The sequence below is a fragment of the Pseudopipra pipra genome, chromosome W (assembly GCF_036250125.1).
Source record: "Pseudopipra pipra isolate bDixPip1 chromosome W, bDixPip1.hap1, whole genome shotgun sequence".
Lineage (NCBI taxonomy): Eukaryota > Metazoa > Chordata > Aves > Passeriformes > Pipridae > Pseudopipra > Pseudopipra pipra.
The window spans coordinates 4420672-4445211 of NC_087580.1; the positions used below are offsets into that span (position 1 = coordinate 4420672).

Genomic DNA, 24540 nt, shown 5'->3' on the forward strand with positions numbered 1-24540 from the left:
AGAAACACCTCGGAGTGGAGCAGGAGCCATATGAACTGTGCTGAGCTGGGCAGGAGTGAAACCACCTGTCCTGAGAAGAACTGAGTAAAACTTGATGCCCCATTCCAGGCAGGGGCCAAACCAGCCAGGTCAAGTGTTGTTAAATAACAACCAGCTGCATCCTTGGCGCATGAGAAACACTATCTGCCTGCTGAGCAGAGGTTACACCAGGTGTCCAGAGGACTGCCTGTTGCTAAACACCTCTGAAACTGTCGGGATAAATAGGACCCTCTAACAAATTGGCTTTTTAGTGTTAGAAAGCAAGGGATTACTTTTATTTGCAGCCCTGCGTGTGCATGTGGCTGACAAAAATCCTGCCTCCGTACTGACAGCAAGACATCGCTTTTCACCTATTGATACAGATTTGGCAAACAAAGAAATTAATGTTCATTGCTTCCAAATTACATCACTCACTCCCTTTCATTAATTAGTATTCTATGTGGGATTGGTTATTAATTTCTCCCTTTCTACTGTAATAACTTCGTATCTTTAATCTTTTTTGTATATTTTCCCTCCCCTAGGGATTTTCTGACACAAATGCTGAGCCTTTGTTAGTCTTCTTCTTTAGCTGCTGGTTTCTGCAGAAAGTCCTTGTACTCCATAAATCTTGTGTTCCAGATCTCCTCTTTCAACAGGACATCTTTCTCTGACAGGCTTTCTCCACTGAAGCATAACAGGGTTAACTTCAACAAAACTTACAGTTTTCGTACTTTTCCCAGGCTGTGTTCTCCCAAAGGAGCTTATGACAATTTTTACTCCATGCTGGCTAAAGTTGATTTAAGGCTGAACGCACCGCCTATGATGTGTGTTAAAAACAACTAATCAAAAAGTTAATTAGGAACACTAAAAAAATTAGAAAAGTTTTATGATTTCCAACAAGCCCAAAACAACATAGGCCAAGTGCAGCAGGGACAGAACTGTCTCTATCCATTGATGCCAGGAAAAGGCAACAGTAGTAAAACTCAACAGCCACAGGTGCTATTAAGCCGGTATTTGTTTATTTCGGCCCCGGACGTGCAGGGGATAGCTCCGCCTAACACGCGCGTGCCCTCACCATCCAGAGTGGGGGTCTGGCTAAAGCTGCGGCTGATCAAAACCTGACCAACCCTAGCGGCAGGAGTAAATGTGAAGCTGCTAAAAAGCCATCCAGGAACGTTTTCAGAGCTTGAGGACAAGACAGCAGCTGGGCGGGGGCCAGCAGCCAGCCAAGGTCCTCCCAGCGCAGCCTCTGAAGGGTTCCTTTGGCAGTCCCAGTTCAGGGTCAGCCCATGGTTGTACCCTGGGGGCAGATGAAATTAATTGGAAATGAACCCATAAGAGTCCAGGTGCTTTGCTAAGAGTCTCCCTGATAGAAGTGGCAGTGAAACCCTCAGCGTCTTGGGGGCCAGAAAAGCTGTGACCTGGCTCAGTTACAGCCCTGAGCAGGCTTTTACTCCTCAGGCCGTGTGGCTCAGGGAAGGTGTGGGAGCTCTGTCAGAGGATGACGAGCCCTTTGCCACCAGCACGGGGGGAGGTCCAGTGGCTTCCACCTGGCGGACGTGCCATGTGGGTTCCTGTGCCCAAGAACCATGTGGTTCCATGGGGTTCCATGGGGTTCCATGTGACCCCATGTCACAAAGGGGCAGAGATGTGGCACCCATCCGGTATCCTGAGGAGCGCGCCAACGAAAATCAGTTGGACAGAGTTGGCCTTCGGGATAACTCAGCTCCTTCCCTTGCTACTTGTGTGCCTGCCTTTTTTGGATGGTTTATTGTTTACTGACCATTTCTCCTCAACTTTCCTCCTCTTTCAAAGGTAATGCTTTGACTTTTGGCACAGATCATAGAGCAGGGTATATGGGATAAAAGTATAGGCTGATTTATACCTTCCTAGCTGTAGGCTGAGCTGTTACAACTTTTATAGGCTGGCCAGGTATGACCTAGGCTAGAATTCCAGTTTGCTGATTCTTGGTTTTTTTTCCATAGCCTAGGATAGGTAAGCAGGGAGGTGACTGTAGTCTGAGGGGATGGGCTCAGCCCACCTTGATTGCTGTGGGAGGGAGGGAGGCAGAAAAAGGAGAGCAGCAAAGGCAGCAGTTAAAGTAGTGGCTGAAAGACGGTCACTCCTAGGAGGTGGGAAAGCCAGAGGGCTCTGTTGCTGAAGCAGTGTCAGGAGAGCAGCAGGGCCTCTTCAGAGAAGGTAACGTCCATTGGAGCATTTCAAAAGGGCCTTTGAACCCGCTATGAGTTGGTGCCCCGCGCCTGATCATAAGGGCGTGAGCTGCAGCTCAGCAGCAGTTACGAGCACCACTGAAAGACTTGGTGGTGGATGCCGTTCTGCGTTTATTTAGAGTTTTGATACTTTCGGTGAGCTACAGTAATTTCTTTGCAACTAGGTGACGGGATTGGTGCTGTTCTCTTTCTGGAGAGAAAGACATCCTTGGTCATCTAAAGCATTGCACTCTCTTCCTGAGAGAGGCAATGGCCACAGCAGGGAACGACTCCTGTGAGTAATAGCTTCACCAGCAGCTTTGGACTTTGTGAACTGCCACAGACAACTGACATGGTTGGGGGTCAAATCCCAGAATGATGTGCTCACAACCTAGAGTGATCTCTGGGATGTTTCCTGAGAGCAGTCAAACTGACCCCTGTGTTTACAATTAGACCCAGGAAAACACCTTTTGTCGCTCCTCTGACACTAGGTATAAGACTTTGAAAGCTGCCATTGCTCGTAGAGAGGTCTGCCATCCTTTGGGTTACCTTCCGTGCTCAGTATTTCCTTGTTTTCAACAAGTTACAATCAGGAAAAGGGATGGCTTCACTGATAACCCAGTCTAGAACTCTACTGAGAAAGGAAGGTAGCCTGCGGCCCAGAAACCAGATTGTGGGTTTGTTGGACTCTCAGCAACGTAAACAGGGGAATGGATTTTTCCAAAACAGTAAATTTAAATGGCACTGTTTAAGCTTCCCCTGATGTTGTTGGGTTGGCAGTTGAAGCAGATGATCCTGAGTGCTCCTGTAGAGACCTCACTGTTTAAATATGCCTTTGTGGCTCATTTCATCTCTTTTCAAATGGAATTTCCCTGCAGTCATTGCCGAGGGAATGACTCCGCCACAAAGGATCCTCTTTCCCCCCGAGAAGATTTGCATGGTCTGGCAGCAAAGACAGAGTGCTGGAGCAGGACTCCTCAATGTGGGCAACACGTGCTTCCTTAATGCTGTCCTGCAATGCCTGACATACACCCCGCCGCTGGCCAACTATCTGCTCTCCCGGGAGCACAGCCAGGCCTGTGAGTACTCTTAGGGACATCTCCCTGTGAATCTGTTAATCAAATCCCAAGGATTCCCAGAACCTGAAATTTGATTTAAGAGAAAAGCAGCCCTTTGTCAGCCCCAGAACTTGTGTTCTTTGTACACTCAGGAGCCACCTGTCCTATCCAGCTGTCTTATCCTTCATGAAGGCACATCTTTCTAGCTCTGGGTCTCTATTCCTGCAAGTTAAAACCTCAGTTTAGCATTCCTCTGAAGAACATTTTCTATGCACTAAAACGTCCCGTGCTTGTTGAAACACTGGGAGGAGTGGCATATTGCACTGGAGTGGGAGTGGAAGAAGAGGAGTATTCCACCACTAGGGATATTTTGCTAACCAGAGGACCTTCTCTCCCTCCCTCCTCAGGTCGCCAACAAGGCTTCTGCATGATGTGCATCATGGAAGCGCATGTTAACAAGGTCCTGCGTTCAGTCAGTGCCATCCTGCCTTGGGCTGTTCTCAGGGGTTTCAGATGTATGTGATTTCAGGTTCTTTGACAGGTTTTCTTCCCTTCCTGTAGGAGACAACTACTAACTTCCTGTTTCTTAGTCATAGGAGAACATTTTCAGCTTGGCAGGGAGGAAGATGCCCATGACTTCTTATGCTGTACTGTCAATGCCATGCAGAGAGCTTGTCTGAGTGCAAGCAACGAGTAAGCACAAGCAAGTTACCTTTACAAAGTTCTGAGCCCTTTGGACTCCTTGATGTGGCCTCATCAAGGAAAACCTACAGCCGGGGCTTGGAGGAAGTAATGCTCTGTCTTACGACTTGTTTCCAGCTTGGACATATCATCTCAATCTACTACCATTGTCCATCAAATATTTGGAGGCTTTCTGAGATCCAGAGGTATGTTTCTACAACTACTGCTCTCCTTGGCACTGCCTGTGCCCTTCTGTCTGCCTGTGCCCAGCAGCTGGCCCTGGGACTAGCAGGACAGGTACAATGAGCACAAAGCAGTACCATCGTTCAGCTCACCATTGCTCGGCATTTTGATTTTTCCTTCCAGTCATCTGCTTCAGCTGCAAAGCCATTTCTGATTCCTATGAGGCCTTCCTGGATGTCCCCTTGGATATCAAAGTAAGAGGTTTTGCAGTTGTGCTTCAAGACATGGCAAGGCTTTTCAGAGTCAACACATTTGTCCTGAAAGCATATACTGTGAACACAAGAGGTCTTGGTGGTGGATGGGAAGGGGAACGGATGTTGTCCTCCTGCAGAGCCCATGGCACTGGTCTCTCTGTAGGTGCTGGCTTGAAGCTGGACAAGCACCCATTATGCACTCTGCACCCTTGACATAGCCTCCTCCTTCTTTCCTTTGCCCTCCTTCAACACCTGTCTGGCTTCCAGGCTGATGGGTTGGATTGTTTTCACTACTGATGACCCTACATAACATCAGTAGCTCAGTGGCAGGTGATAGAGAGAGGGAGCTCTTGATTGCCCCGAGAACCTCTGGGACAGGGGAAATGTTCAGCACCACACTCTTTCTGGCTCCTTCTGGATACAGCTTGCAGATTCGTGGTGGGTCTCCTCAGCATCAGCTACAGGGGTTTTCTTGTCAGCTCCTGGAAAATGTTTGGGCCAGGGCATTTGCTGTAGCTCAGTGCACCGATTTCTCAATTCTCCAGGCAGCCTCATCCCTCACTGCAGCTCTGGAGGACTTTGTAACACCGGAGCACCTGGATGGGGAAAACTGCTTTAAATGTAGCAAGTAAGATGATTACTAACAACATATTAACACGAGACTCTGTGTGAGGGGGCTACAAGTCATTGAGCAGAAGTCATCTTCTCGTGGAAGTTTACTGCACACTGATGAGACACAGTTTTGTTTGTCTGGTTTTTTGGGGAGGGGGGTTGGGGTTTTTTCTTTGTTTGTTTGTTTGTTTTAAATATGGCACCGAATTGCCTTAAAATAGCATAAGGGTGCACGAGACAAGAAAGGTTGTCTGACTGCCTTGGTGGAAGATAGGGTGCATTTCAGCGCTGTGCTCTGTGCTTGGTTTCAAGGTGTGAGAAGAATGTTGCCGCCACTAAGAGGTTCACTGTCCACTGTGCACCCAAGGTTCTCACTGTGTGTCTGAAGAGGTTTGACTGCTTCACTGGTGGCAAGATCAGCAAGGTGTGTACACTATTGGTGTGCAGCTTTCTCTTCAAGAAGCAGATTTCCTAAAGCAGTATGCTTGTCACAAGCTGCTTGTGTTGGGTTTTTTGGGGTCCCTTCTGGGGAGTGGAAAGTTCCTGTGGGAAGACAGGCAAGCACTGTGCTCTGATAGGGCTGCTTTGACTGAGAAGGGTTTCCTGCCACCCAAACGATGTTATGTTGCTTTATGGAAAACCAAGTGCTCATGAGCCCCAGAGATGTATTGATACCCCTGGACTGGCCCCTGCCCTTGGTAGGCTATTTCATGTCACAGACCAGGGTCATTTCTGAGCCCTCTTGGTCTCTCCATAGGTTGTAGGGTATCCGGAGTACTTGGATCTTCGCCCATACATGTCTCAGGCAGATGGAGAAGCACTCCTCTACTCCTTATATGCTGTCCTGGTGCACAGTGGTGTCAGCTGTCATGGAGGACACTATTTCTGCTACACAAAGGTAAAAGAGCAACTTCCTTCCCAATGGGGAAAAATGTGTGCTGGGGAAGATAAACTTTCCCGTCAGTGTTACTGACAGCCAAAGTTTTGGGGCAGAAGGCCTCCTTAGTGGCTGGACTGCATTTGTTTTGACATGCTCTCGGTTTGGCAGTTTCCTACCTGTGTTTTTGGAGAGAAACCATGGAGAGATCCTTGCCTTTTTTTTACAGGCCAGCAATGGATTGTGGTACCGGATGGACGATGAATCTGTGCAGCTGTGTTCCATTGACACAGTTCTCAGGCAGCAAGCCTACCTGCTGTTCTATGCCAGGTAATAACCAGGATTCAAATATGTTCAGAATACATTTCCTTTTCCTCATTTGCAGTTGTGCTTCTCACCTTCCGGAGTGTTTTTCTCATCAAATGAAATTACTACCTGCATCATTCAGTGCTGTCAAATCTGAACTACTCCGTGTCTGTCCTTTACTGGGCTTCAGGCTGCGGCCCGGATGGAATCTGCTACTTGCCTGGTCTCTGATGTTGACTCTTGTAGATAAGAGGACTTAAAGAGGACGTCCAGGAAAGATGGGGAGGCACCATTTGTCAGGGAATGTAGTGACAGGATGAAGGCTATCAGTTTTCAGTTGACAGAGGGCAGGTTTACATTAGATATTGGGAAGGAATTCTTTGCTGTAAGGGTGCTGAGACACTGGCACAGGTTGCCACAGCATCTGTGGGGGCCCCATCCCTGGAAGTGTTCAAGGCCAGGTTGGACAGGGCTTGGAGAAACCTTGGAATAGTGGAGGGTGTTCCTGCCCACCACAGCGGGGTGGAACAAGATAAAGTTAAAGGTCCCTTGCAACCCAAACAAGTCTGTGAATTTAGGAAATGGAGGCTGTGGGAGGTCTAGAGATGAGGTTTTTGTTGGGACAGAGGCAAACTTGGTGGGAAGACCCTAGCTGAGTTTCCCATTAGTGTCCTTGGTTAAGTCTCCTCTCTGTCATAGAAGCCTCTCTGAGAAAATGACTGAACCCCAGAGGAGGTTGCAACAACAGCTCTAAACTGAGATCACTCTTTTGTTTTTCTCCAGATGCTCTGATCTGAGAATTGGAGAAAGGCCTTCTTCCTCACTGGCACCATCACATGCCCCTTCCTTCCTCAGTCAGTGTGTGGCCAGCAGCAAGCAGGCGGGCTCTGTTGGACCACAGGCTCTGACTGGTAGGACTAAGGTAACTTTGGGGTCATGGGTCAGGGCATCAGAGGAAGAGTGGATTTCTTTCTGGGATCTCAGCATTTCTCTTTTGTCCCTCACACACCGCACCTTTCTTCACAGCCACAAAGCTGCTCCCTCTCAAAGCATCCCACCTGGATCCATCCCTTTTGTGCGCCTCTGGCCTTTTGGTCTTAGTAGCCCTCCAAAAGAGTCTTTTGGAGGCCCCAAACTGTCCTGTCCCAGAACTTGTAGGGGTTCCCCACTGCTCTGATCCTTTCAGGAGAAAAGGGCAGGAACTCTCCACAGCTCTCTTGGCAGGGCATGAAGGACACTGGCAGGGAGCGGTCCCGGAGCAGATTCCCTCTGTGGGGCAGGGATCTCCGCAGCTGGTCTGGGGACACCACAGACTATGAGGACGCTTCAGAGAGAAGAACTGGTCCTCCAAGTCGTGACCGTGGTCCTAGGGATAGCACAGCTGCAAGGCCTTCCAAGAGGATCTGCCGGTGGGCTCCCGCTCCCAGGGCTGCTCAGGAGCAAACCTTGCTGAGGCAGAGGGAGCCAAGCAGATCTGTGCGGGGAACTTACAACCTTGGCAGCCGGTTTGTGCAGTACACAGACTGTGACCGCTCACTGCGGAAGAGAAAGAGGGAGAGAACAAGTCCTCCACGTTGTGACCAAGTCTTAGTGAATACTGCAGTTCCAGGGCCCTCCAAAGCCAGCTCCAAGCAGGCTCTCATGCTCCGGGCTGCTCGGGAGCAAACCCGACAGAGGCAGAGAGAGCAGAGAAGATCAACATGGCGGGGCTGTGATTGCCACAGCCAGTTTGGGCAGCACACAGACTACCGCCCTTCAGAGAAGAAGAGGAGGGTTTCCACGCCCCAGAGATTCACGTCAGACAAGCATTCAGGGCACTCTGGCAATGATGGCGTTGGATTATGGCCCTGGCTCAAGCAGAACGGAAGACTAGCACTGCGTTTATTAGCCAAGGCATCCTTGTTTTCGACACGCCTTCTCAGACCTGAGTGAATGATTTAGCTAAGAAGATGATAGTTACAATAATATAGAAATATCATTAGAAATATAGAAATATATATAGGAATATAGAATAAATATATAGAAATATATATAGAAAAATAGAATATATAGAGAGAAATATATATAGAAATATAGAAATATATACAGAAATACAATATAGAAATATAGAAATATATATAGAAATATAGAATATATATAGAGAAATATATATAGAAATATAGAAATATATATAGAAATATAATATAGAAGTAATATTTTATAATACATTATTACATGTTATATATCTTCAGCAATAGATAGTAATAGTATAATAAATATTATTAAAATAATAAAATAGTAAATACTAAAATACTTTAAGCAGAGTTATTTATTCCACGTTGTAGATAATTATAGCTAGAAACATAGTGCAGTATTTGGAAGCAGTGTTGAAGCAATTATATTAATGCTAAGAAAACAAATATTAAGTAGAGATTGTGCAGCACACAGACTACCGCCCTTCAGAGAAGAAGAGGAGGGTTTCCACGCCCCAGAGATTCACGTCAGACAAGCATTCAGGGCACTCTGGCAATGATGGCGTTGGATTATGGCCCTGGCTCAAGCAGAACGGAAGACTAGCACTGCGTTTATTAGCCAAGGCATCCTTGTTTTCGACACGCCTTCTCAGACATGAGTGAATGATTTAGCTAAGAAGATGAGAGTTATAATAATATAGAAATATTATTAGAAATATAGACATATATATGGAAATAGAGAATATATATAGAGAGAAGTATATATAGAAATATAGAAATATATATAGAAATATCATATAGAAATATAGAGAGAAGTAATACTTTATAATACATTATTACATGTTATATATATTCAGCAATAGATAGTAATGTTATAAGAAATATTATTAAAATAATAAAATAAATACTAAAATACTGTAATCAGAATTATTTATTCCACGTTGTAGACAATTATAGCTACAAACATCTCAGCCTCGGCCATATCAATCAACAGAACTGGTCTACTCTGGCCTCAAATCGGGAGGCCTGGAGACACACCATCTCTAACGCTGCTGTTTCCTTTGAGAACGCACGCAGAATCCCTCTCGAGGAGAAAAGACAAGGGAGAAAGAATCATGTCTTGCAGAATATACCACCTAGGGAGTCTTTCTGCTGTGCCTTTTGCAATCGGATATGTCTATCTCGCATTGGCCTCCTAAGCCACCAGCGTGCTTGTAACAAATGTGGATAGAGCCTTCTGAAATCTTCGTTCGAGAAGCCCAGCCACGATGATGTGTTTAAGACGGGTGTTCCATAATTTAGTGTTCTCACTGAAACCATGCAAATCGTGCGCCACTCGCTCACTTCCCACTCCTCCTTTCCTTCCCACTCCCCCTCCATCCTGAGGCAGGCTGGATGGGAGAATTGGAGGCACAAAAGGTAAAGATCGCAGGCTGAGATAAGAACAACTTACTGGAAACGGCAATGAAATAAGAAAACAGTGCAGCAACAGAACAGTAACAGAAACAATCCTAATAACAGAGTGTACAAGGGAGGCAAATGACTCACACGTGATTGCTCACCAGTTGGTGCCCAACTTTGCCACCACGCACACAACCTGGAAGAGACCCCTTCCCCCATCCTTGACAAAATGAGGAATAACCTCTATGTCCTGGCTGTGCCCCCTCCTGGATACTGCCCAAATTAACACTGCCCTGACCAGAAGCAGGACAATCACCTTCAGGATGTGCAGCACAGCTTTCGGGTCTGCACCGGAGGCACTGGATCCCTCCATGCCAGGGAGGGGAGACATCAGAGATGAGCAGACTTTGGAAATCCCTCACCTCTCACTCCGGCCCATTTGTTCTCATTTTATGGGATGGAAGAATACATACCCAACTCCTCCCAGTGTCCTTCTCACTGGAAATCCCCTGAGCTTTGATTCCTTTGCTGACATGCTGCTTCCTCTGGGAAAAGCAGCCAGAAAACCCAAGGCCATTGCTTTGAGGGAAGGTTTTTCTTAGAACACTTTTCCTGAAGTGCACCCAGGAAGGCTGGGCTGCAGCAGCACAGGGCCCCCATGGCTTTGCTACATCTCATCCAGAACACCTGGAAGCCCTTCTCTCACCATCCAGCCGCTCCCCTGCCCTGTCTTCCCCACCCCACAGGGATGCTGCCGAGGAGTTAACAAACTTCACAGTTCAATCCTGATATCCCACTGCTGACTGGGATGGCGTGAGACCAGGGGCAGTTTTGGCCCCCATCAGCACCAGCTCTTGGGACAGCCAGGCTCTCTCCTGACATGTGGGCTCATCTCTGCAGCTTTGCTGTCCTCCACAGGGCGTTTGCTGAAAAAAATCATCTTCTAGAAAAGATATATGACACCAGCCCAGGGGTCAGCAGCACCACATGAGAGCTTGGCAAGATGCCCTGAGGACAGCCAGGCCAGGCAGAGAGAGGTGGAAGGACCACAGGGGCTCTCTGAAGCAGCCACATTGTACAACAGAGACAATGGGGCTAAATAAACACTGGGCTGAAAGATGAGAGTGCTCTTACAAGGGAAATTTACAGCTGCTGTACAGGCCTGGGGCTCTTGCTGGAAAGCTTCAGTCTCTGGGCTCCCGGTGCCCAAAGGCATTGCAGATAACTCCTTCTCAAGCAATGGCAGGGAGCAGGGTGGAGAAGTCAAGGATGAGGCAGATCAGAAAGACTGGGGCAGCACAAAGAGATCTACAAGGGAGAGAGACAGCATCTGAAAGACACTCCTTGCTGACCTAGGAGCTGGTGCCGTGGGCTCTACAACTGCTGCCTGCAGTCAGCTCGGAAGCTCTGGCAGTTTTAACAGGAGGTTTGTCTGCAAACAAGATGCAGAGACGTTACGATGATGGATGCGGGTATATTCCTGACCTAGGCTCTCCAGAGGGAGATTCGCTGCCTCCTCATGGGCCATAGAGGCTTTTAATATGGGATGAACTTCACTTGGTCTCCCCAAGCTCATGTCCAACCTGTTCCATGGCCTCTGACTGCGATCTGCTGTCCACCTAGCTTCATCCCCCCTCACAACCCTGGGGACTCCTTGGAGATGAAGGGCTGCTGTGCCAGCACCTACTGCTCCAGGAAGGGAGTGCAAGGGGAAGATGCTACAGTCGCAGGGGCAAAGAAGGTTCATTTTGCCATGGGATCCCAGGAGGTCACCATGCACATCGTCAATGGGGTCTGAAAAAAGAAAACTTACAGATGTTGAGGCAGCTGAGCTCATCAAGCACATGTAGAAAAGCTCCTGATTTCAGTATGGCTGGCTCTTTTGAAATGCCCCAGGAAGGAAGATTTGGTCTCAGGCATCATCAGCCCCATTGGCCAGTGTTACGACCCGCCCCAGGAAAAGGGGAGAGGGGGGTAACTCAGGTTCCATCAAAAATTCCTTTGGGGTGGATTACAGCGAAACGACACTAAATAATTGGTGTATGAAAACATATATGGATAAGATTTATTTTAACAATTTTGAATCAGTAGGTAAGTTAACATTTTTGGGTGTTGTAACCTTTCTAGGGAGGAGAAAAATGCATAGGGGAGAGAAAGACAGGGTGAGAGTAAGGGAGAGCAAGAAAAAAAAGAAGATGAGATAATCACCGCCCACTGGATCCAGCGATGTCTTGATCCGCAGGTGGTGGGGGGAGAAGGAAAAGCAAAAACCCCGCCAAACCCCCAAAGTCACCAGTCAAAATTCATATACTTAGCACCTCCCCCAGGGTGGGGAGCCGTCCCCATAGGTTGGCGTCCCCCTTTTTTGGCGCAGAGTCCACGAGGAGGGCGTGGCAAACTCAGCTCTTCCCGCCTTTTTGGGTCTTGACATCTTCTGCCCTGGAGGAGGGGGGGATGGGCCCAGTTGCCCACCAGAAAGTCAAAAGCCTGTAGAAGTCTCTTAGAATGCATAAATCATTAACTGTTCCAGTCTCTGACACCACCCCGTGATTTATGCAGTCAATGATTTTTGTTCTCTCTGAATCTTCTTTGTGGATGGTGCTTCTCGGATAGTGGACAGGAAGACAGAAGAGTAAAGGAAAGGAAGAGGTCGCCCCAATGCACTGCAATTCTCCTCTCTCAAAAAACAACTTTATAATAAAATAGTAAGCTAATTTGTATTAGCTACTCTCTCTCCACCCTGTGAGTAATCAGGGTGAGTAATAGGCTACAATCAAATTTCTTAACATTAATAAGGTTACAAACATATATACATACTTGAAATTATACATCAAAAACATTGAGTTACTTGGGAGCTGGTAAAAGGCTTTCTTATGTTCTCTTTGGGCCTAAATTTAGTTCTATTTGTTAAATTTAACCAAATATGAAATTCAATGCCTCTCAAGGCAGAAGGCTAATGTATATAATACATATTTGTATGATTTCAAATATGCATGAATACTTGTACTAACTCCCAGGTTATATTTGGTTGAGGTTAGATATTTAAAAAGACAAAATACTTGGCAATAATTAAACTAACAATACATCTCAGGAAAACTACACAAACAAATTAACAATCCTTAATACAAGTAATTTTGGGAGTAGGGGAACACAAACACAATGTTTGTGGTAGGTTTTTACATATTGCAAAATTATTAGGTTCATAACATTTTTAAGATAAAACACATGCAAACAACCAATGTGGCAAAAAAAACCCCCAAACCAGTATAACTCTTCAGTTCTGTTGTCACTTCATGTTCTCATAGGATAATGAGAACTAATGGCAGCAGCGGTAGAAGGCTTTATCGGTCTCATGTGGTGTGATCTCTCCTGCTGGTAGGTTTCTGCAAAAGGAACAAATCTGGCCCATTGTGGACTGATTGTTAAAAAGAAGGAAGAATCCATCGAGTGTTTATTGGATGGTCCTTCCCGTGAGCATCTGTGGCTCCCCATGTGTGAGGGTTAACCGGGGTTTTCAGAGTGAGTGGCACCTGTCCCACAGAGGGTAGATTTACTGATACAGGCTGGCCTGGATAATGGAGTGGTTTTACAGGATCTTTACTTTTGTTTTCCCTCAGTAGAATAGTGGGAGGTTCAGGGCAGAATGCTGTAATTCGAGGGCAACCATTTATTGCCCATTGGCTCTTGATTTTGGTTTCTGCATCAGAAACTCTGGAGGCCCACTCAGGGTTATGAGGTTTTATGGCTCGCTTTAGGAGCCCATTGGTACCTTCCACAATACCATTTGCTTGTGGATAATATGGAGTGTGGAAGGTCCATTGAATTCCCTCTTCTCGGGCCCATTCTTGTACCACCCCGGCAGTGAAATGGCTCCCATTGTCTGATTGGATAGACTTTGGTTTGGGTAGATGACTGAACCACAGTTTTAGAGTTTTCACAGTATTCTCTCCCTGGCTCGTCGCACAGCTTCAGCCAGGGTTAGTCCTGATATTATCTCTACCCCAACCAGGATGTATTGTTTTCCATAAGAAATTCGGAAAGGACCCATGTAGTCTACCTGCCAGGTATCCCACAGTCCCTTGTTATCCCTCAGGTGCAGGGGTGGATCTTTCAGTGGATCATGATCTTTCAGCCTGGTGTGACACAGACTACAGGCAGAGATCACTGTGTTGCACAGCTCCCTGGTAACTGGCCACCCTCTACTGATTGCTTCTTTGAACAGATCTCTGTTTCCTGAGTGGTCTCTTTTTACGTGTAACCATTCTAACAGACCTTCCCATTTTTGTCCCTCTCCCTCTGTTGTTATCTTAGCTAACGGTGTCAGTGAGTCTACTTGATTGTTTAACAGCTGAGCGGGGTTGTTATCTGTTTGGTGTGCACCAACCCATCCCACAAGGAATGTTTTTTGTTTCAGAGAACCGGGACTGGCTTTGTTTTCCCAACTCAGCCTTGGCTCCTGCCGGCTCTGTGTGCCCTGGGAAGGTGTTGTCTCAAGGACTTGCACAGCTGAGAATCCCCCAAACTCCCCCCAGGCAGTCACAGCCTTTTTTTAACCCTCTTCCTTTCCCCAGGGCTGGTTTTTGTTCACTGTTTCCTGTCCCAGCCTTTGCTCCCTCCTCTTGTCGCTGCTCCAACCTCCCACATCAGGAACATTTTCCCACCTGGTTCATGGTTTTTCCTGAATTCTTTCCCTGCTCAGCCTTTCCCTGGCCATGCACTATTCCCCAAGGCAAAGGTCAAAATTCACAGGTTCACCAAAGCAAAACTGACCCCACCAGAGCCATTTGTGGAATATTTGGAAGGAAAGAACCCAAAGAAACAGGACAAGCATCCACTGGCACAGAATGTGGATGCTGCTGGGGGGGCACTGGCAGCTGCAAAGAGTTTCCACACTTATTAAAACTCTCTCTAAACCCTGACATCGACAAATTGCAGTTATTACCAGGAAATGCACCTGGCATTTCCTCCATAGGTAAATATTCTCCAGGTAAGAACCCTCTGCCTGTGTCTGCAAAGGAAGAACTGAAAGGATCATTTTTGCCACCCAAACACTTGATTTTTCAATAAGGTTTGGTTGATGCAGAGCTTTTTACTGTCCCCAACCCCCAAATTCCTCCTGCCCCAGGCTGCAGTTTTGGGCATTTTGGAGAGAAAAACAGGTGGGGGAGGAAGAGGAGGAGAAAAGAGACCTAGTGGGGAACAACAGAGGAACTTCCCATGGAAAATACTCCCAAAGACACCGAGTTTGGGGAAATAAAGTACTTTTGTGTCCCAAAGAGCAGTTCAAAACTACTGCAGGCCAATACAGTTGTGGCCTTTTTTTGCTGCCCAGGGAAGGGCAATGAGTCCACAAGCGGCCGTGGGAGTGATTGAAAGGGGCTTTTCTGTAGTGACCAAAGGAGAGGGAATCCAACCAGTCACCAGGAATTTCCACTTTTTGTCTGCAAATCAAAGAGGAATTCAGCCCTGACCTGAGGGGTCCCTGCAAGGAGACACCTGGGGGTCACGGGGACCCCAAAGTGGGACCCCCAGGCTGGGCTGGGCTGGAGGGGGAGGCCCAGGGGAGACGGAGCAGGACGGGCAGGAGAAAGCTGCTTCTTCTTGCTCCTCTCAGTCTCACCTCCTCCTTCCCCCTCCCAAATTCCCTCTGGATCTGGCACAGCAATCTTGAGAAGAGAGAACTGAGCTCAAATGCAAACTTGCTTCATCCTGGGCCAGCCCAGCCCCCACACCCCCGATGTGGCTCAACACCCCCATCCCGGTCCATCCCACACCCCCATCCCAGTATATTCCCAGCCCGGTCCATCCCACATTCCCATCCCAGTATATTCCCAGCCCGGTCCATCCCACAGCCCCATCCCAGTATATTCCCAGCCCGGTCCATCCCACAGCCCCATCCCAGTATATTCCCAGCCCGGTCCATCCCACATCCCCATCCCAGTGTATTCCCAGCCCGGTCCATCCCAGCCCGGGTCTGTCTTTCAGTCCCAGCCCGGCTCGGCTTGGCAGGGACTCCAAGCCCCTCCCGTGCCAGCCCTGCCCCAGCAGGGCCATGTGGCAGCAGCCGATGCGGCTGCAAGGCCGGTCCCCCCCGGGCGGGAGCAGTGGCGGGCCCGGGGCAGCCAAAGGGGTCGGAGCGAGAGGAGCCGGGACGAGGCAGCGCTGCTGCGGCAGCGGCTCCTTCCGAGCCCGCCGGGGCTGGGCGGGAAGGAGGAGCCCGCGGGCAGCCGCTCCCTGCGCGGGCCCTGCGGAGGGGACAGGGCGGGACGAACCCGCCGGACCCCCCTCCCGGCCCCTCCAGCCGCGCCGGGGCCGCGCCCGAGCTCCGCCACCGCCTCCCCGAGTGCCCGCCCGGCTTGGCCCAGAATCCCAGCTCCCTGTGCTGAACCGACCGCGGTTTACGGGAAACAGCCCTGGCGATGTGCCCGGAGCCGCTGCTTTAGGAGTCCCAGTCCTAGCGATGTGCCCGGGCTGGCAGCAGTCAGTCCCAGTCTGTCCCAGTCCATCCCAGTCTGTCCCAGTCCATCCCAGTCCATCCCAGTCCCTTCCCAGCAGCCGCCGCCGTTTCCCGGGTCCTGCCCCCCTCGCCCCCCCAAGATGCTGACGGGGGTCGGGGCTCCGTCTTTGGCTTCGTCTCCCTGGGCTGGGGCTCGGCCTCCGCCCGCGGGAGGAGCTGAGGGGGGTCCCCGGGGGCCGTGTGTCCCCCCCGGAGCGTGTGTGCCCCCCGGGACCCCCATCCCGCTGTCCCCCCCTTTTCTCTCCCCACGGAGCTCCTGCCCCAGCTCCCGCTCCCCCCTGGCAGGGGCTTTGGGAGCCCCCCTTTGCCTTGACCCCGGGACCCCTGCGGGGGGCGGTGGGGGCTGCCCAGGGCGGGCACTGGCCCAGGGAGATCGCCCCCCGCCCCCGCGGCATCCGCTGATCGCGGCGCTTCCCCCGCTTTGGCCCCAAAGCGGCGCCTTTAAGGCCGAGTTTAAGCGCAGGGCCCGCGAGTTCAGCTCGGCCCGGCCCGGGGGTCCCGCCGCTCGGGCCCGTCCAGGGGGCCCGGGGGTGGCGGGGGGACCCGGGCCGGTGCCGGGAGGGGTCCCGAAGGGGATCCCGGGGCATTCCCGGCAATTCCCCCGGGCCCGCCCCCCGCGCTCCCTCGGCCACTTTCGCTTTCGCGTCTCCCGAACTGCGCCCAGCGGGGCCAGCGGAGCAGCGCGATGGCTCCAGCGCTGGGGCTGGGGGCGCTCCTGGCGCTCCTGGGGGTCTTGGCGGTCTCGGGGGGGCAGCCGAAGGGTAAGTGGGACCCCCGGAACGGGCAACTCCTCAGCCTTTATTCCCGGGCACCGGCACTTCCCTGAACCTCCACTTCCGGGCACCGGGACCCCCCTGCACCCTCTCCCTCAGCACCGGGACCCCCTGAATCCCGATTGCTGAGCACGGGAACCCCCTGAGCCCCCATTCCCGGAAGGAGACCCCCCTGAACACCCACTCCTGGGTACCGGGACCCCCCTGAACTTCCATTTCCGGGCACCGGGACCCCCCTGCACCCTCTCCTTCTGCACCGGGACCCCCTTAAACCTCCCTATGCGGCACCGGGACCGCCTCATTTCCATTCCTGGGCACCGAGACCCCCTTGAACACCCGTTCCCGGGCATGGGAACCTCCCTCAACCTCCATTCCCGGGCACAGGGATGCCTCTGGAGCCCCATTCCTGAGTCCTGGGACCCCCCTGGACCCCCATTCTTGGGCACAGGAACCCCCCTGGACCCCCAACTCCTGCACCAGGACCCCTCTGAACCCCCTTATGCTCAACAAATACCTCCCTGTGCCCCTTTTCCTGCCAATCCTGCCTCTCCCAGCCCCCTCATCCTCCCTTTTCCTTGTCCCTGAGACCCCCTGGACCCCCATTCCTGCCTTTCCCAGACCCCGTTTTCCTCAACATCAGCCACCCCTGGACCCCCCTTTTCCTGGGCACAGGGACCCCCTGAATCTCCATCCCACCTCTCCCAGTGCCCTCCCCCCCTTCTCCTGACCCTGGGACCCTGTTACAGACCGGACAGGGGGTGTAACCTGGTTCTTTTAGATGATTCCTTCCAAGGCGAGATTAAGGCCCAAACCTCCAAATGCTGGGTCTCACACACACAACTGACTTTATTGGTACCAATAAGGAACGGTAAAAGCGAGGGGGGGAGGAGAAGAAGGAGAGATGAGGAAAAGGAAAGGCTGCCAAAGGAAAGTGCAGAAAGGTTCCCAGCCCAGGGAGAGAAGCGGGTGCAGTCAGGCTCGGGCAGGCAGGGAAGCAGCGCTGGAGGGAAGCGGGTGGGGAGCAGAGCGGATCCGAGCCGAGCAGCAGAGCAGGGAGGTGGGACACGAGCGGGACGGAGCGAGGAGCGGGGCCAGCAGCCAGCACGGGCCCCTGGCCAACAGCGACCGGGCTGGACAGGACCGAAACGCGGGCACTGCCTTAAATCCCCCCGGTGGGCGCTCCCTGGCCAGCTCGGCTCCGGGCAGAGCCTTGACTTTGAGACCCCCTGGAGCCCACGCAAGACGTGGCCGCGGAGGGTTGCAGAGGGTCTCAGGAGGACTCAGGGTGGTCCCAGCAGGGCTCCCAAAGGACATTCCGGTCAGTTCCCAGGAATTCCCCCGTCCCCTCCCCTCCCCCGCGCTGCCTCGGGCACTGTCGCGTCTCCCAACCTGCGGCGGCGGGATCTGCCCGGTGACTGGTGACGTCACGGCCGAGTCGGGTTGCCATTGGTGCAGAAGAAGTAGCGGCGCCGGACGCTGCTGTGTGGGCGGGGCCAGCGGAGCAGCGCGATGGCTCCAGCGCTGGGGCTGGGGGCGCTCCTGGCGCTCCTGGGGGTCTCGGGGGGGCAGCCCGAGGGTAAGTGGGACCCCCGGAACGGGCAACTCCTCAGCCTTTATTCCCGGGCACCGGCACTTACCTGAACCTCCATTTCCGGGCACCGGGACCCCCCTGCACCCTCTCCCTCAGCACCGGGACCCCCTGAATCCCGATTGCTGAGCACGGGAGCCCCCTGAGCCCCCATTCCCGGAAGGAGACCCTTCTGAACACCCATTCCCGGGCAGGGTACCCCCCCTCAACCTCCAATTTTGGTTACTGGAACCCCCCTGCACCCTCTCTCTCCGCACCAAGACCCCCTTAAACCTCCTTATCTGGTTCCTCATTTCCATTCCTGGGCACCGAGACCCCCTGAACACTCATTCCCGGGCAGGGGAACCCCCCTGAACCTCCATTTCTGGACACTGGGACCTCTCTGAACACCCTTATCCTGCACCAGGACCCCCTGAACCCTCATCCCTGGCTCCAGGACCCCTCTGAATCCCCTTATCCTCAACAAATACCCCCCTGTGCTCCTTTTCCTGCCAATCCCGCCTCTCCCAGCCCCCTGATCCTCCCTTTTCCTTGACCCTGGGACCCCCTAGACTCCCAGTCCTGCCTTTCCCAGCCCCCAGACCCCACTTTCCTCAACACTGGGGATCACTGGACCCCCCTTTCCTGGGCACAGGGACCCCCTGGATCCCCTATCCCGCCTCTCCCAGTCCCAGCCCCCCCTTTCCTTGAACCTTGGACCCTTCCCAGCTCTCCCAGTTCTAATTCCTTGACCCTTGGACCCCCCAAACTCTCCAATCTCTGTGACCCCTCAGTTCTCCACTCCCTGTACTTCCCACGGGGGGGGGTCCCAGACACCGGGAACGCCCTCGACCGCAATTCCTGGGCACCAGGACCCCCCCTGGAACAAACCTTATCCTGCACCAACACCCCCCTACACCCCCTTTCCAGGCCATCCTGCCTCTTCTGGAGCCCAGATCCCCCTTTTCCTTGACTCTGAGACCCTCTGGACCCCCATTCCTGCCTTTCCCAGACACCAGACCCCATTGTCCTCAACACTGGGGCCCCCCAGGTCCCCCTTCCCTGGGCACAGGGACCCCTGGATGCCCCATCCCACCTCTCCCAGTCCCTACACCCTCCTTTCCTTGGCCCTTGGATCCCCAAACCCCCTTCCCGGCTCTCCCAGCTCTCCCAGTTCCCCCTTTCCTCGACCCCTGGACGCCCCCAGACCCCCCAAATCTCCGTGTCCCCCCAGTTCTCCACTCCATGCGTCTCCTGGATGTGGCGGTGACAGAGCCCAGCCCAGGGATCCCTCAATACATGGCCTTGGGATACGTGGATGGGATCCCCTTCACGCGCTACGACAGCGAGCGGGGCCGGGCGGAGCCGCTGACGCCGTGGATGGCGGCCGGAGCCGAGCTGGGATATTGGGATGGACAGACCCAGATCAGTGAGAGGAACCGGCTCGTGGCTGCCCACAACCTGGGTGTAGGGCGTGATCGGTACAACTGGAGTGGGGGTGAGTGGGGGGAGCTGGGGAATGGGGAGATGTGTGGGGCTGGGATGGGATGTGTGGGGCTGGGATGGGATCTGTGGGGCTGGGATGTGGATCCAAGGTGCTCCAAGGACTGGGATGAGGCTCTGTGGGTCTGCATCAGACTCTGGGGCTCCATAGGGATGAAATGGGGTCTGTGGGGCTGGGACACAATTCCAGGGTCTCAGTGGGTCTGATCCCTCCCCCCAGGTCTCCACACGGCACAATGGCTTAAAGGCTGTGACCTCCTGTCCGACGGGAGCGTCCGCAGAACCCTTCGGCACGGCTACGATGGGCAGGATTTCATCTCCTTCTCCCCGGAGACCGGGACCTTCGTGGCGGCCGATGGAGCTGCCCGGATCACCGAGAGGAAATGGAAATCCGAAGGGTACGAGGCTCTTCAGCCTGACCTGGCACAGAGATGTGCGGAATGGCTCCAGAAATACATCGGATACGGGCGGGAGGCACTGGAGCACAAAGGTGAGGGAGACAGAATTCCCATGGGAATGTGGGATTTGGGAATGTGGGATTTGGGAGGGTGGAACTGAGGAACATGGGAATTCCTGTGGGAATTCTGTGGATGAATCTGAGTCATCCAACTCCCATGGGAATTCCATGCACGTATCCCACTGTTGTCCCATTCCAGTGGGACTTCTGTGGGTGCATCTCACTCCAATCCCATTCCCATGGGAATTCCATGGATGGATCCCACTGTTGTCCCATTCCCATGGGAATTCCATGCATGGATCTCACCGTTATCCCATTCCAGAGCCCCCCGATGTCCACGTGTCCGGGAAAGAGGAACACGGGATCCTGACGTTGTCCTGCCGCGCGTACGGATTCTACCCCGGGATGATCGGGATCAACTGGCTGAAGGGGGATGAAGTGCGGGATCAGGAGACGGAGTGGGGCGGGATCGTTCCCAACAGCGACGGCACCTTCCACAGCTGGGCCAGGATCGAGGCGCTGCCGGGGGAGCGGGAGCAGTACCGGTGCCGGGTGGAGCACGCCGGAATGCCGGAGCCCGGGATCTTCGCCTGGGGTGAGGCTGGGAACGGGCAATGGGGGAACTAGGGGTTTGGGAAGGAGGAATTTGGGAGTGTGGGACAGCGGGATGGGGGTAACCCTCCCCCTCTTCCCCCTCCTGCCCTTCCCAGAGCCGAAATCCATCTGGAATTCCAGCCCGGTGTTGGTGGCTGTGTCCGTCATCGCTGCCATCATCATCATCATCGGCCTCGTGGGAGTCGGTGTCTGGAAGCTCCGATCCGGTAACTCCCGGGATGGGGGTCGGGAAGGGGCACGGATCCGCCCGGCAGCATTCCGGGGATCCTGTGCCACGGGTGCTGATCCCACTTTCTTTCCATAGGGAAGAGGGAGGGGAATGGATACGACCCCGCGCCCACCAGTGAGTCCCAGCAGCGTGTGTGGATCCAGATCCTCTGGGCAGGATTCCCAGGATGGATGCCGGGATTCCAGAGGGGAATGGGGGCCTAATGGCTGGAGCGGGATTGGAAGGGGATTCCAGCTCAGGGCAGGATTCCAGAGTGGGCTCAGGTGGAATTGTGGACTGGGATCAGGGCTGGATTCTGGGGTGGGATTGGGGTGGGATGGATGGAGTGGGATTGGCGTGGGATGGACAGAGCAGGATCAGGAGGGAATCCAGAGCAGTTCCTACTCTCCCTGGGCTCCACAGCCAGCTCCATCCCCTGGGATGGGAACAGGGACATGGTGACTCCTTTCCCCACTCTCATCCCAGCAGGAATCACAGCCTGAGTGATCCCGGAGCTGGATCCGTCCCTTCCCTCTCCCTGTGGAAAGGCAGGAGCTGCTGGCAGAGCTCATCCCGCTGCTCCCACCCACCCCGGCCCCCCTGCGGCTCTTCCCGATGGATCAACTTCCTGCTTTTTCCTGTGTGAAACTGTCAGAGACTGAAACAGTCAATGATTTCTGCATTCTGGGGTTGCCAGGAGACTTTTGGTGGCTTTTGTAGGACTTTGGCATTATCCCTCTGATGGGCAGCTGGGCCCATCTCCCCCTCCAGTGCTGCTGAAGGTGTCAAGCCCTGGAAAGGAGAGAAGAGCTGAGTTTACCAGGCCCCTCACAGGAACTCTGCTCTGGGCTGTCCGAGGTGTTGGGGGTTCATGGCATGGCCCATCAAAGCCCATCCCCCCCTCTGCCAATCTTGGAAGGTGGATAAAAGCCTTTTCCCTGCCCCTCACGGGAACTCTGGGCAGGCCTGGGAAACGTTGGGGGTTCGTGGCATGGCCCGGGACATTGTCCATGGATATAATAACTCATAACTTCCCTGAGTGTGGGGACTTCCCTCCCTCACCCCCAATGGATCAAAGTGTAAGGGGGGTACTTTTGAATTAGATGATCAATGGAGCATAGAGGCGTGAGAAAGGAATCATATTAGGATGTGAAACCAACCAGAGTATGGTACAATGTAACTTCATGGCACAAGCTAATTGGAAGGTCCACTGTGCTTTTTAGCAAGTCAGCTTGATATCCCCTGTTATCAGAGCTGAGTTCTTCCTTGGTTTTGCCACATACTGCAAGATGGATACATCTACCCTTGAAACACAATGGTAGAGGTCATGCATAGGGGTGAGAAAGATGATGATGGGAGGAAGATGGTGTGGGCAGGGGTCGCTGGCCCCTTGCCCTACAAGTAGGGCAGGCACAGACTGTTGCCATGAGGTGATGATCAGGCGGGGTTTGGCTGCCATTCAGGCATCACCTTATACTGGGTACTGGCCCTACGTGGTGTAATGTGGAACTGATAAAATGGGGTGTCGGGACTGCTGAGCTGAGCGATCCTCATCCTGCCACCGAGACTGTGGCTCCGCGGGGACGCCCGCTAAGCACGGGCACCGACCAGCTGCTGCAGATCCTGACAGCCCTGGCCTGTCTGTGTGGTAAGCACAGTTTATTGACAGGAAGCAACTGAGAGAACAGACTTTTTAATATCCCTTTAGTGTCACTTTAATTCCCATTTTATTTTTGAATATTGTTACATAAATAAGTTGTTCACAGTATTTCCCTTTAATTTCCCTTTTTACTAACCAATATTGTGTTAATAGTTATCCATAATATTGTGTTAAGACACCTTTTTTGGTATCCCTTTAACCCCCTTTTTTCACTAGTTAATACTGTATTAAATGCTGTTTGTAGTATTTGTTTTTAAGGCCACACAATAAGATATGTTATATCCTTTTTTAGTTCTTGATTCTCTTTGCTAAGATGATTATTATTATTATTCTCAGTGTAATAAAAGATATTTTTTGTGTTTGAATATTTCTGGCACTTGTCTTTACTCCAGACATGTATCCAAAGGAACTGTCTTTTCCCTAGATAGGGAGAGCCTCAGTAACTGTCTGTGTTAGTTTTGTCTTTGTCTCTGGTTTCTCTAAGGGTCTTTGTGGTTTAGAAATTCTGCCTTCTTGGTGTCCAGGTCTCAAAAATAGATTTCTCTGCCAGGTCTCTGACCACTGAAATATGGCAGGCCTTAAACTTTTACTTTGTTTTTCTAACAAATGGCCATGGCCCAGAACTTGTCCATCATCCATTGTCTATTGCCCCCATTCAATCTCCTGCCAGCAGTTTCTCCCCACTGCTGGGTGGGCTCCTTTGTCAAGCACTAGAACTTGTTGGGGAACAGGCCCAGTCCTGTTGCCTATTTTTCGTGGGGATGTGCAGGAGGGCATTGAGTCTTCCATGAGCAAATTGGCAGAGGACCCCAAGCTGGCTTGCAGGGTGGATGTGCTGGAGGGTAGGAAGGCTGTGCAGAGGGACCTGGCCAGGCTGGACCTCTGGGCCGAGCCCGTGGGCATGAGGTTCAAGAGTGCCTTTGGTGCCTTTGGGGCCTCTGGCCACAAGAACCCTCTGCAGCTCCAGGCCAGGGGCAGAGGAGCTGCAAAGGGTCCCCGTGGGAGAGGCCCTGGGGGTGCTGGTGGACAGAGGCTGAACCTGAGCCAGCGGGTGCCCGGGTGGGCAAGAAGGCCAAGGGCAGGCTGGCCTGGATCAGAAAGAGTGTGGCAGCAGGAGCAGGGCAGTGATGCTTCTGCTGGACTGGGCACTGGTGAGGCCACCCCTGGAGTGCTGTGTCCAGCTCTGGGCCCCTCAATTCAGGGAGAACCTTGAGGGGCTGCAGTGGGTGGAGAGTAGGGCAATGGAGCTGGGCAAGGGTCTGCAGTGCATGGCCTGTGAGGAGCAGCTGAGGGAGCTGGGCTTCTCCAAGCTGGAGAAGAGGAGGCTCGGGGCTGACCTTCTCCCTGTCCACAACTTCCTGACAGGAGGCTGGAGCCAGGTGGGGGTCAGCCCCTTCTCCGAGGCAACAGGCGACAGGACAAGAGGACACGAGGACCTGCCTGTCAGGGACTGTTTGTCAGGGACAGGAGCAGGACTTTTTGGAGAGAAACAGGGATTAGGTATTGAAATGGGCTGCCCAGGGAGGTGGTGGAGTCAGCGTCCCTGGAGGTGTTTAAGCAAAGACTGGCCATGGCACTGAGTGCCGTGCTCTGCTTGACGTGCTGGGGATGGGGCGTAGGCTGGACGCCGGTTGATCTCACAAGTCTCTGCCAAGCTCATGGACTCTGGGCTTCTGTGCCAGCCCAGC

The 24540-nt window shown here is 52.5% G+C and overlaps 3 protein-coding genes across 5 annotated transcripts in view; 2 read left to right on the forward strand and 1 right to left on the reverse strand.

Moving 5' to 3' along the window:
• Nucleotides 1–24540, reverse strand: part of LOC135404424 (class I histocompatibility antigen, F10 alpha chain-like) — a 538949-nt gene that overhangs the window by 438073 nt on the left and 76336 nt on the right. The gene's annotated exons all lie outside the window — the stretch shown is intronic.
• On the forward strand, nt 2411–15938 carry LOC135405991 (ubiquitin carboxyl-terminal hydrolase 42-like). Its single transcript, XM_064640503.1, has 12 exons — nt 2411–2523; nt 3107–3307; nt 3694–3801; nt 3877–3979; nt 4106–4173; nt 4334–4404; nt 4950–5032; nt 5329–5440; nt 5774–5914; nt 6123–6223; nt 6983–7110; nt 15538–15938. Exons 1-12 carry the CDS (start codon nt 2499–2501, stop codon nt 15936–15938), a joined length of 1542 nt encoding a protein of 513 aa, XP_064496573.1. The 5' UTR covers nt 2411–2498.
• LOC135404416 (class I histocompatibility antigen, F10 alpha chain-like) lies at nt 16448–23217 on the forward strand. Of its 2 annotated transcripts, none has more exons than XM_064639139.1 (7): nt 16448–16830; nt 19644–19907; nt 20133–20402; nt 20692–20964; nt 21080–21190; nt 21289–21327; nt 21913–23217. In XM_064639139.1, the coding sequence occupies exons 1-7, from the start codon at nt 16755–16757 to the stop codon at nt 22293–22295; spliced, it is 1416 nt and encodes a 471-aa protein (XP_064495209.1). In that variant the 5' UTR covers nt 16448–16754; the 3' UTR covers nt 22296–23217. The 2 variants fall into 2 exon arrangements, with proteins under 2 accessions (XP_064495209.1, XP_064495210.1); XM_064639140.1 differs by having other exon boundaries at nt 16463–16830; nt 21682–23217.